General features: G+C 48.4%; 1 protein-coding gene across 1 annotated transcript; it reads right to left on the bottom strand.

Moving 5' to 3' along the window:
• Positions 1 to 6,786: 6,786 nt before the first annotated feature.
• LOC34618491 (60S ribosomal protein L5) lies at positions 6,787 to 8,819 on the bottom strand. Its single transcript, XM_026336659.1, has 5 exons — positions 8,747 to 8,819; positions 7,712 to 7,974; positions 7,473 to 7,602; positions 6,942 to 7,372; positions 6,787 to 6,825 (listed from the first exon to the last, which is right to left on the bottom strand). The coding sequence occupies exons 1-5, from the start codon at positions 8,817 to 8,819 to the stop codon at positions 6,787 to 6,789; spliced, it is 936 nt and encodes a 311-aa protein (XP_026192444.1).
• Positions 8,820 to 12,882: the final 4,063 nt, after the last annotated feature.

Genomic DNA, 12,882 nt, shown 5'->3' with positions numbered 1-12,882 from the left:
GGCGTTCCGGCTCATCACTGGAAAGCGGCCTAATTGTGCGTGTTTCCCCGAAGGGCAATGAGCAATGCTTCACCCAGTCCTTCTTGTACATGGCAACGAGATTGCTATAGGGCGGCCCGATTAATGCATCACGATTCAATCCAGCGTGATATCGTGCTCGAGATAACCAGAGCTGCCCTGGGGGAGTGCAGGAACACAAATTCTAGTGAGACCCTCAAGTCCAGTATTAAATTCCGCCACACTTTTTCGTTTTTTGTGACATTAGATATAGGGCGATCGGCTATACGTATTCATATGAATGAATTCAGATTTTCATTCAAGCCATCCCGAAATTTGTCCCCGGCAAACGCCTGCACTTCCTGAACACACCCATGTAGAAAAAACACGAACGTCCTACCCTAATGGGTACAGCATCCACTGCTGGCGACCTTTGACACCTGCGCTGAGAGCAGCACAATATGCATACGCTACAAGTTAATTGCGAACAGCTGCGCATGAACTCAAATAATCAGCTAGGCAATTAAATCCAAACATTCCATGCAAAAAAAAAATTACGCAAACTGCTAATGTGACCAAGGAATCTTGGCTTCAGAACATTTTTAATGTCAACAAAGCATGAGCTGGCTGCTTGCTGAACAGGCAAAACAAGTTGCGCAGTCATCTGGCACATTTTAAACATAATAGTCCGCATTCAGAAATAAATCCACCCTACCGCATCAGGATATTCACCTAGATCTTGCAATCCCGGGGTAGCCATTCATAAAGCGAGAAACGGAATCCTTAACAGCTTTGCAGGAGGCGAATTCCCTCTGTAGCGTTCAAGGATGACGTAAGGAGACTGTCGCCATCATGTGTCACTACCCACTAAATCCATCTTTGTCCTCAGCTCTCACGCAGCCAGTTTACGCTGGCCTACCACAGCATCCGCCTGTAGGCCACCGCGCGATACAAGCAAATCCTGTAGTCTTGACAGATTCACTTTCTCCTGTAACCACCAAACCTGCGAAACGGACTGCTGCATATAAGTATTTAGTGTGCTTTATCCATCAATGCGCATCTCGCGTCTTCACGTTGGCCTAAACCCCACCTGCGCGCTGTGAAAGGAAGTACTGCATTCAGAAGCATAAAAGATTTAGCACACCAGTGCTAAACACTGGTCCAGCTAAGCAGTTCACCTTCCTTAAAGTATCGACTTCAGTATTCAAGCCACACGCAACCACTGCAATTAATTATTGAAGGACAGCAAGTCCACCCCACTTGAATTCTCGCCGTGGGGCCCAGACTTGAGGTGAGCGGTAGTTATCACGAGACACCCCGGTGCGCAGCACAACTCAGCTGCCGGGCAGCCGATAGCGAAACATCGTCACCTGCCAGACTGACAGGAAAGCGTGCTGAGACTCCACACTCCGTCAAGTGACAGTGGAGAAAACGGAGATCATTGAATCCAAGTTGGTGAGCAACCAATTAATGCGTTTCTACGCTAACCCACTACTTATTGTGCATGTAGCTTTGTTGGCAAGATAGATGTGGGATATATGCAACAAATGGCGGTATTCTTATAAGGGCTGTCGGTTTTGCACGCAAGCTGCGTCCGATGCAGCGAAGTTCTTTACAAAATGAAAAATTGTCTACAAAATAAAATGTTCGAGAAACACGCTCTCCTGTTTCCTAATACAGGAAAACGCTTTTGGTGTCTGCACGCCGCAGAAGAGAACAGCGATTGTCCCAGTTCTGCGCAGTCTCCGTGAACAAGTAAAATGGCTCTACCTTAGACAAGGCCTAAACTAGCAATGGCATCCGCCAGCACAACGTGGATAACGTTCCTCAACACACAATGGTAGCGCGGCATGAAACAGCGAAACCCACAATCCACCGAGCTTGCTGCGATTAACGCGTAAGCAAATGCCTGTTGTAGCCCCCCTTGATTTGGCGAAGGAACCAATAGGATAAACAGCTCTGCCATACCCAGATAGGGGGCCAAAAACCAAATAAAATTCGAACTGGCTACAAAACACTGGCGGCTGCTGCAACCTGCTTCAGAAACCAAAGTTCTACTTCAACTAGAGTAATCAGAAACACAGACCAGTGTTAAACTCATCCCAGGGATCCAGCAAACCGCATGCACGACCCAATGGCAACAAAACACAAAAACGCGGCATATCAGACAGTACGAATATGCTTGGGAATTCACACGCAGCGACAAGCATGCGTCATGGGTGTCCTAAGATAGTCATCATGCTCACGACCTGCACCAAACATTACGCTACAGCAGGGCTTTCGCCAAAAACTAGGCACGTGGCCCCATAGTACACGCCAAGCCAACCTACTCTGGGAGAGCCAATAAAGGACCGACAACACGGTTAATAGCTTGTACGGCTTCGGAGCTTGCTGAAGCTGCTGCGGCAACCTTCAAAAGACCGCTCAGATACAGCACACACCAAAGACGACTTGAGTCTGCCGCGAGTGGGTAATAGGAAGGCGCCATATGAACCAAAGGAACCTGGCGCTGCCTGACCATCTTCGCGAAAGCAATATCAATAGGCCCCTCATTCGGTGAGGCCAACTTCATTACAAATCCACTCAATACTACAGTTCTATTATGTGCAAGGTATACCTAGGACTGAGAAAGTGTGGCGATCAGCAGTTTATTTGATGGATGAATTTTTGCTTGCCTCCACACCATTGGATTCAGCGGTGGCAGTAGATTTCATCAAACGGCCACCACCTTGTGCGATACCCTGAAACACAGGACTTGGGGCAAAGACAACGATTCATACGGAATGAGATGTACAAGGGGGGAACGGGAACACCAGAACAAATGCTACAAATGCGCAGCAACCTAGGTTCCAACTTTGACCCTGGTAGTACGATATTGCACGCCTACTGACACACGTAACGAACGCACGCTAGCGCAAGCATTACGCATGAATTTGCAACGTGCTCAAATTCAATTACCCTTCTGTTGTGACAAACGAATATTGTAATCCAGTGAAAAGTTTTCAGCAATGCAAGACCTCCGCAAGGCGGCAACTATGCCCCGAAAGATGGTTGAATAATACTCACCTGCCGGTGTCAAAGAAAAGGATTGTATTACTCTGCCCGCTGGCTCTATAATGACAGTTGATGTAGTCATCGAATGCTTTCTTCAGAATCGTTCTACTTTCGGCAGCGACCTGAGCTGAGACCCAAGCCTTCCGCAGACCGTCGTGAATGTAGAACTTGATTCATCCTTACGGCATAGAGTACGAATGGAGCACGTACACAACACCATCATCTGGCCCTATGTCACGAGATTTTTGTACATTTTTCTGGACACCTACGTGGAAACTTATCTACTGGACGACAGCGGCGCACAGCTTACGATGCACGGGATTGCCAAGGATACCGAAAACATGCATACCAAAGGTAGGGCTGGTCAGAAACAGTTTCATATACGGTCGCCATATCCCTTCTAGCGTTAAGGTGATGCCGTTGGGGAAAGAATGCTGTCATCACCAAGCCCGTATCACTAAATAAGCAATCGCTTGCGTCAATGCCGTTCAGTAATCTCATGTTGATACTGTCCGCAACTGCCTCCTGTATGGAGGCGCTCGGTGACCATCTTATCATCAAGCAAAAATGCGTAAAATAAAGGATGTGGGAGGACCACGTGATAATCATGAATTAAACCATCCTCAAACTGAAAAGAGGGAATATGGACAGCGGAAGTTTACAACTGTGAGATGAACCCCTAAAATAACTGCATTCACGAAGCCACATGGATCTAGAAACGGGATGACTTGCAAACTGTACGCAAGAAGCGAAGCCCACCGTTGGGGAAACAGCGACGGGCAGAAGACATGCAATCAGTTTCCGCCCGAGGCCAATGCATACCCACGTACTTTTACAAAACAACTCTGGGCACTTGGTATACGGGCAGTTATGCAGAGCGACGCCGTTGGGTGCTTCACCCGGAATAAATCCTCAGATTTCGACAGAAAATACTCAGCATCGCTACGCAATTAAGCCAGCAGCCCTAAACCATGGCACCAACAAATACGCGCAAGGAACAGCAGGGATTGAAGTGGAACACTGGAAGACTTGCTACAAAAAACTAGGTTCCAACTATGAAGGGGAAACCAGGATATTGCGAGGCAACTAGCATGCAATAAACGCATGAAGGCCCAAGCCCTACATATGAATATGCAACAGGCATTTAGTTCGCTTGTTCGCATAAATACATGCCATACTGATCCTTACAGATATGGATAACCGGCTGCTCAGATATGTCGATCCGCATGCGCCAGTAGGCAATCACACGTTACCGTAAGTGCCCATGGCATAACGCATTCAGACGGCACTTCCTAGATATTTGCTTTCATCAAGTGCAGTCCGCAACACATACACTTGCGCACGAATACCGTGGGTTCAGAACTCAGTCATGCTTTTTCAGCAACATGCTTATGTCCCGAAAGATGGAAAAATAACTATTCATCCTGAGAACCCCGACAGCAATGCCAGCATGCTAGTGGTATTTAAGCCGCATCAGATTTGGTAAGCAGTTGAATTTTCTGCAGCAATCCGCAGACCCTCAGAATTTGATGGTCAAAAAGGTCATCCCAACAGTTAGCTTTGCCAAATATTTACAGCATATACACCTAAAAACACACTCATCTACATGCCAATGTCCTTGCCTTATGGATGCAGCGCCCACTGGTTGCGGCTTTTAACGCCTGCTGCGCTGCGAACGAGAGGAAAGGTTCTCTTTTCCGAGCATGGACGCTTGAACACACACATTCAAACCCGCAATGGGTCAACAGCAAGAGGCTGCGCGTGAATTCAGACTATGAGCTCGGCAAATAAACCCATATACACCATAAGCAAACACAACTTCACAAACAAAGTGATAGTGGAAAAGTGCCTTCAGAATCGTTCTACTTTCGACAAGAACCCGAGTTAAGACCCAAGAATTCCGCAGACCGTCGTGATTGTAGAACTTAATTCATCCTTACGACATGCAGTTAGAGTAAATCAAGCGCATGAGACAACCAGCTGGCCCAATCTCAGCAGTTTTCTCGTCCACATGTACCTTTTCAGAACAGGTCTGTGGAAAACACATCTCATCTTCTACTGGCCAACAGTGAGGAACACGATCGATGTTACAAGCTTGCCTGTAATGCGGGCATGCATACCAAATGTGGGGATATTCAGAAACAGTTTCGAACGGTCGCCATATTCCTTCTAGCGTAAAGGTAGCTCCGTTGGGGAAAGAATACTTTCATCACAAGGAGCCCGAATTCGCCAAGACATTCGACCAAAAACAGCTTGAAGGAGGTGTTACGGCAAAAGAGATTATACACGCAGTCTCCTTCATGGACTACAAGGCGTCAGTCAATCAAGCTTTTCCTGCTCATAATTAAATCACCGTAGAGGTGTCATTTGCCTCATTCATCCTGCCGAAGAAAAACAGCCGTTTGTCGCAAGAAAATATTGGAGGAAAAGACTCGAGGCACCCGGTTATAGAACAGCGAGGACGCGGAAATCACCAGGGAAGCACAACAGACGCATACGCAACATAGAAATACAAATTCCGATAATCGAAATGTTTCGGGAGCCCATGAGAGCAAGCAAAGCGTAGCGGTGGTCAGAATTGAAAATAACATCACTTTTCAGATGCAAATTACCCTAATTGTGACAAGCTCATCAGTCACCAACTTATTCGCGCTCAGGAGGCCCCAAACTGCTCACATTTGTCTTCCATATGTACCACACTGCCGGGCTGTCCGGGGCAAAACAAAGGCCCTCTGTGACGGACAGACGGGAGGCGTAAGGATATATTATCCCTAGCATTCCAAGAGCGACAACTGCGGTGAAGCGCAGCTTGCTTCTGACCAAGCTAGGCGAGTACGTGCAATGCAATTGAGCCACATTCGATGCCACGAAGTGCAGTAAGAATGCAAATGCAATTTCCGAGCCCGGGGAGAAGAACAGCGGAATAAGAAATCTAAATTAAAGAGGCCGAATCGATTTATTACTTGCATCGAAATCTACATGATTACATGCACATGGTATGAACGCACACACCGTTGTTCTACCATTACCCCCACCAAGAGTTGCACTCGTCAGCTGCAGTGGTTGAATTGCCCGAGCATAGCACGAATTCGTGCTATCAAGAGGTGTCAAGAGTTCAACGATCATCACGAGTACGCGCCTGCTCTCCGTGGAATGGCGTCGCAAAAGCACGCAATGGCCCAAGAAATTAAACAATACACAGTAGCGACTGTCGTAGTGACTCCACATCCAGCTGTGCACAGAACATCCCAGAATCCAAGCTTTCTGCCGAGGCAGACGCGCTTGCATCCAACTATGCATCGTTTGTGCAAGCTTTTTTCACCTACAACACGACCGCCCACGGCACCAGAACAGCACATGGGGGAGATACTGTAGGCATAAGAAAAACTAAACGTACTTGACTACAGCAAAGAGCTTTACTCGCGATGCTACTACTTCAGTGTTGGTTCGACGCACTGTAACTAACCTACCCGCCTAGAACGGACTTTCAAACACTAGATACACCATATTGTAAGCTAATTGCTGGCTACCTATCCATTAAACTCATCTGCCACTGCCAAACCAGGCGCAAAACGTTGTCGCATGGTGTAAGCGCAAAATTGTCATTCCGGTAGGCAAAAAGACATCGCAAACCAGGAAGTGCCCCGTCCGCAAATTAGCAGCCCGCACACAGCATATTTCGCGCATTGGAGAAAGCTATCTGTTTGTCATTCTTCCATCTCGAATAACCGGATTTCACGCACATTCCGTCATCTGTTCGAGAACCATTCGCACCTGAGGCCGGACACACAAACATGGTAATACATTCGTCCCTGTGCGCTACAGTCAAGACGTTATGAAAGTGCCGGCATTCGGCACTGATAAGGCGTGGTCTCGTTTGAATGCTTTACCTTTCGCATCACACGATCTTTCCTGGTTTTGTTGTCGATCTTGACATTCCGTACGTATTGAGACTTAGTAGTCTTGATCATGGCACCCTGGCGCACCCTCTTGACCTCCCTCGCCTCCTTCTTCACAGGATCAGGGTTCGCACGGATCTTCTGGAATGCATCTTCGTACATCTTCTCGAGGCAGTTGGCATCAATCTTGTTGCGGATGTACGCAGAGAACTGAGATTGGTACTTTTCTGGGTCTTCGTCCTCGAGCACGCGCATGTAGTCTGCAACATGGGAACCGTATATCCTCGCGCGATGGACCTCGGGGTTGTACGAGTCCTCGGAACCCTCACTGCCCTTCAAAAAACCAGGAAACCGCTTGTTGTTGTGTGGGATGTGGAGGCCGCCGTCACAGGCTCCCTTCATGGCGCCGAAAACACGGTTGCCTGTTAAACAAAATCCATATACATGGACAGACTATTCCCTGAGAGGATCAGCCAGCAATCACAGTAATCACATCAACAGCCGAAAGATCAGCGAACCCACCAACGGTCGTCGAAACAATCCCCACATCAAGGACACATTTGAAGGGACGGCGTTCCTCAGATTCCTCCTCCACGTGGTATTCCTCGCCCGTCGGCTTTTCAACACCGGGGAACTCGTCAGACAGGCCCTTCTGCGTCAGTGAACGAAAACCGTAAAAGATCGATACCGACTCTATGAAGATAAAGAATATAAACCAAGCTCATCTCGGCAAACCACCAGCTCTGCGCAGTAAAACTTGCCTGTTTCAGAAGTCTGCGCGCCAGCAGCAGGCCAGTGGCATATGCCGCCGAGTAATTGGTGAGCCCCACTTTGATGCCGTAGCGCGGCAACTCCATAGAGTCTGCACTACAGACCAATTGGTCCCCTCGCATACAGGCGTACATCACCTGGCATAGAACCCGTGTGTTGGTAATGCGCACGACGAAGCGGTACTTGGGGGCATTGTACTTATTTTTATCTTGAAGAGTGAGCCAGCGCCGCGCTGCATAGTCAGTCTTTCCCGCTGCATACACATAGGCGGACGCAAGAAAACATCGGTACAAGTCAGCGCAAACATAAGGGCAGCATACCTTCTGATTATACGTGCAACTTTGCTGTTGGCGTGGACAGGTCAGCGCCAGTCTGGATGAGGGCGTGAACCGCCCATTGAACAAGCGTTGGTTTGAAACGCCAGAGTTGTGTGCCGAAGGACGAGGAAACGTTCGAGGGACTAAGCGTGCGGAGGCAATGTGCCCCAGCACTCTTAGAGAGCCACACGCACGACTTGCCCTTCGGGAAAGGTCGCCAGTACACAGCATGTAAATCAAGGAACTGTTTGCAACGTTAGCCGCTGGCACACTTCGGGTTCAAATACCAGTCTTCGGGCGGCTGGTAGGGATATCTTATGAGCGCAGCACATAGCACCCCATGAAAACGTGGGACAGGAATCAACCGTCCGTATCACTTTCCGAACCATGCACGCATTCCACACCACATATAGGAAAGTCAGCAAAAGGTATAGTTCGTGCCGCATTAATAAACAATCGTAAATCTTGTCAGCGAGAACCGCTCTTCGGAAGTAGAAACGGCCACGCTCGGGCTCCCCACAATCAAGCGTACAGAGCAGGGTTTCCCGTCAGAAAACGCCTACAGTATATACGACAGAGCGTCATGGACCAAAAGTATGCATCTAACACATAATTCCGGCAAAAAAAGTCGATTTTCGGAGGCAGCTGCCACCAAACTACAAATACTGATGTCCTTTCCCCATGGTTCCTGCAGTGAAAGCCGCTCACCCCTGCGCCGGCGGTACTTGACCTGGAAGCGCTTAAAGTACGCCTTGTTCTTGATTGCCTTTACAAAAGCCATCTTCGCGTACAAAAGCGACGGAACGGCAACACAGTGCGCTGTGGGCAGACATGCGGTGCCTTCCAAGACTGCCTATGAAGGGCGCTGCACAGAGGAGGGGCTGCCGCCCCTTTCCCCGTTGTCCTTACAAGCCCCACTACATATAGCGCCAGCCCCCAGTACAAAAGATGGTGGAAAGAGGTTCATAAAAAGGCATCCCCATACCAATTTTGAGTTATCTTCCAATATTCTGCTACCTTGGTGATGGCTGTTAAGTGACGGAGAGCACATTCCTAGTGGAATTTCCTTGTGCACAGCAGCTGAAGTTTATTTCTTCTGGTGAGTTGGCGAGACTCCGGAGTGGTGAGGAGTGCTCTGCATTCTCCCTGGAGCATTGCATTGCAGCGAAACCACTTTACTCGGTAGATTCATTATAAAGCTGCTCCGGTATCATTTTGTACGGGTATTCTCCGTGCAAACCCTAAAGAGTGTCAACGTGGGACCCAACAAGATTGCCAGTTTGCAAACTGCGGAAACAAATTGAAGACAAAAAGAAAGGACAGCCTGTTTCAACAGAGGCTTCCACAATTGATCATGGTGGTACTGATGGAATTCACGCTAGTATTATCAGATTTTGAAACCAACATAGTGGGTAATGCTCCACAGTGGTCTCCGTAAGAAGGCAGCTCCCTTCAAACTAATTAGAAAGCTGAGTATTTTTTCATTAGAAGTCTCGCCTTTACTAGCCTAGGCCCACCAGAGCTTCCAAATGACGGGGGAGGCAGCTGCAGTGTGCGTGTTCGCACCCTCTGAGCACTCCTAGCTTCAACGGCTGGTTGCACACGGCACGGAGCAGGCACGCAGACAACATTACGTCTTCTTGCATCAGGCTACGAGCACTCTGCAAAAAAAACGATGTGCGGATACACAAAGCTATTCATCAATTCTTGAACAATTTCTAGTTACAGATTATCAGTGCATTTTTAGGCGCCCAAGTATAGCTCAGCACGCTACATCGACCCCCGCAGCCCCCCCACCCGCCACCCAATTCCAGCTGCAAGCCCTCGTGCTCCTTATCTGTACGTCAAGACCAACGATATGCGACACACAGCTGCGGCTTTTGCCCAAACCGCTACTTCCCAACCAAGTAGAAACGCAAAAAGCAACATGAATGAGACGCTCAAATGGGCAACAGCCCGTAAAGAGAAATTAAAGAAACGAACGATCCACACACTAGCCAACAGTGACCGAGGGACCACCACCGCAGTTGTCCGACGATCGCTCTCGTCGGAGCCCTCAGGTGTACAGGCCACCTGCTACGAGAAAACAGAAGGGCCGTAAAATGGGTACCGGGAATCAAAATACATACTAGTTCAGAAGTGCCTCCATGACTTATTGAGCGAAGCATGCACATAAAAATGGCCAGAGGACGCACTTTCTTGATTTTAAAGCCGCCGAAAATCGCTGCACGCCGAAAAACTCTGCACGAATGTACAGACAGCATACTCGAGAGTGCCTGTGCATAAATCTGCTGGTATAGAATATCCTCATAATAATGGGGGACTTCGGCCACTACCCCTAGATTGAGATAGCTTTTGCAAGCAGAATATGCGCTGGGGAACCACAATTCGAAGGAAAGGGAGGAACACCTTCCACGAGGACTTGCGTTGTGGGCCAAACATAGCAGCAAATTATCTTGCGGAGAACGAAGCCTTCAGCCGCTTCTCTGTCAAACACCTAAATTGGCGTTCCCCAGCTCATTTCAATGAAGATCCTCTCCGGTGTGGCCTCGTGCTCAACAGCCCGAAAATCCAGCATTTCTACGGCACCCTGCGGAACTTGCCACCTCTATCCATGGCATTGAACAGCCAATTGTAATAGTTCTGTGGCAACACCAACTATCGGGCAAATCGATGGAAGGGTTAAGAGCAATAACTTTGGAGAGGGCAGCAAATCGCCCTGGCCACCTGACAGCAAATTTCTGCCAGTCACTTTCTATTGCACCTTGTGCAGCCTGCAGATTCACCAAAACAAACTTTCCGGGCTCCAAATACACCCCTAACCCCCCCTTCTCATAAGTCCATGCTTTTTGCCTATCAAACTTTTGCGCACACATCCGCGTGCACTAACCTGCGGCTTTCTGGATCCCTCCGCCACTAGGAGTGGACGTTGACCTTAGACCACCAGGTCCAGGCACAGGTCGAAGTGAGACTACTCGGCGTAGACCAAGGTGGGAGCGCAACAGGAAGACAAGTGCGCTGTTAATAATAAACCAGGTGGGCACGCAAAAAAAATGCTCAGGCCACGTAATTCGATTTTTGTGAGCATGGAGATGCAAAACCTGTTTAAAAATGTGGTTGGTGCGTTGTGTGTCCATCTGCCTCATGGTGGTTCGCAGTGGTCGGAAGTGGTCGGTGTGTAGGCGACTCATTAAAGCACGCTAGAACTCACTGACGGACTTCTGATTCATATCCGTGATAATACTCCAGGAAGAATTGCGAAACTTCTAGGCATGGGTTAAGAGTAATGAGGCATCTTGCCTCCTGGGGAGTGATGGATCTGGGATAAGGGGTGAGCTAGGTCTTCTTGCTGAGTTTGTAAACTACGACGTTGAGCAATCCTCAACCTTGATTTCCAGCAGTCCAACAATAAAGCCCATGCTCAAATCGGTACAGATTTTCTCAGGGATTACAAGGCTCTGCAAAAAGTGGGGTTTGGTAGAAGTGCGCCACTTCAGCTGCCCACAAGAAAGGGGCATGACACTGGTTAACGCCTTGCCGCGGGTCGCACCCCAGGCCAACTTCAAGACAAGAGAGCTTTTCTAGTGCAGCGTAGATTCCACCACGGCCTAAAGAGCAGCGTCAAGTGCGGTGTGGAAAGCAGCACTGCAAATCAAACCCCCAATGTACATACGACGGAGTCCATGCTTTATTTTAATAGACAGTAGGGCAGCCTCGGCGTGTCAATGTTTAATTCCTTCGCCATTCTGGATCTTGGCAATAGTTTCAGATGTATGGGTATTAAAAGCACAAGACTCACGCAGTTTCGGTAGGAATCGTGAATTATCACAGACAATTGCAATTGCTCTGCACAGCAGTGAATCGTCGGGGCGTCGCACGAGCGTGTCAGCGAGCACCTTTGTAATTCCTTCAATTTGCTTCAGTGTAAAGGGGCACTGCAAGAGGCATCCGAGCAAGTGAATGAATGTAAGATTGGCAAAGTTCTGAGGACTCGTTGTGACATACATCAATGAGAGATGGTTGGTCTGGACAGTAAAAGAACGCCCCTAGAAATAGTGTCCGTATTTTTCCACGACCACCACACTGCATAGAGTTTCTTCTCCTGAACTCGATACCACTGCTCGTTTTTGGTAAAGTGAAAAATCAAAAGTAATAGATTTGGTGTTTTGAAGAATCTATAACTGTTTGAAGATATTGGCATCCACCGCTATCTCACTAGCATCGGTGGCTAGGAAGAAGCGATGCTCATAACCGGGCAATGTAAGTAAAAGAAGAGCTTCAGGGCGGCCGATGAGCGTCCTTGCTGCGGCATCAGCCTCCTCTCTCCAGGTCCCGAGCTGCATTTTCATGGGTAGATCAGTCAAATGAGCAGCGGCCGAGCAAATTCAGAAAAGGAATTTCGTCAATAAGGTACCAGCACATTGGACTACTCAAAGTCTCTGTGGGTGCGCAAAGGTAAAGGCCACGTCTTAGGCTACTCAATTTTCGCTCGGTGTGTTTCGAATCGTGCATCCAAAATACGGAATCCCAAACGCATGGCGGTCATCGTTCAAAGCGAACACGTGATTGTGTAGCGGAAGCGCACGCTATAGGTTCTATAGATGCGATGCAACATTTCGACTGATTACTAATAGATACTCCATTAACAGCCAACCGCATTACTGGATGGGCTCATTACAATTCCAAGTAGCTTTTCAGTTCGACTGCAGCATTAACAAGTTTAGATGGCATGTATACTCGAGCTTGCGAGTACGAATGTGGGTCGCCGTTTCGTGCCTGTCATGTGAGTGGAAGGCGGTTTGTAATAACGCGTCTTTGGGCCAAAGTTAATAAGCCGGTTGATT

Source organism: Cyclospora cayetanensis, unplaced genomic scaffold (genome assembly GCF_002999335.1).
Source record: "Cyclospora cayetanensis isolate NF1_C8 unplaced genomic scaffold, CcayRef3 CcayRef3_contig_1, whole genome shotgun sequence".
Classification (NCBI taxonomy): domain Eukaryota; phylum Apicomplexa; class Conoidasida; order Eucoccidiorida; family Eimeriidae; genus Cyclospora; species Cyclospora cayetanensis.
Note: the sequence above shows the minus strand (reverse complement) of the source record. Positions and strands in the feature narration are given on the sequence as shown.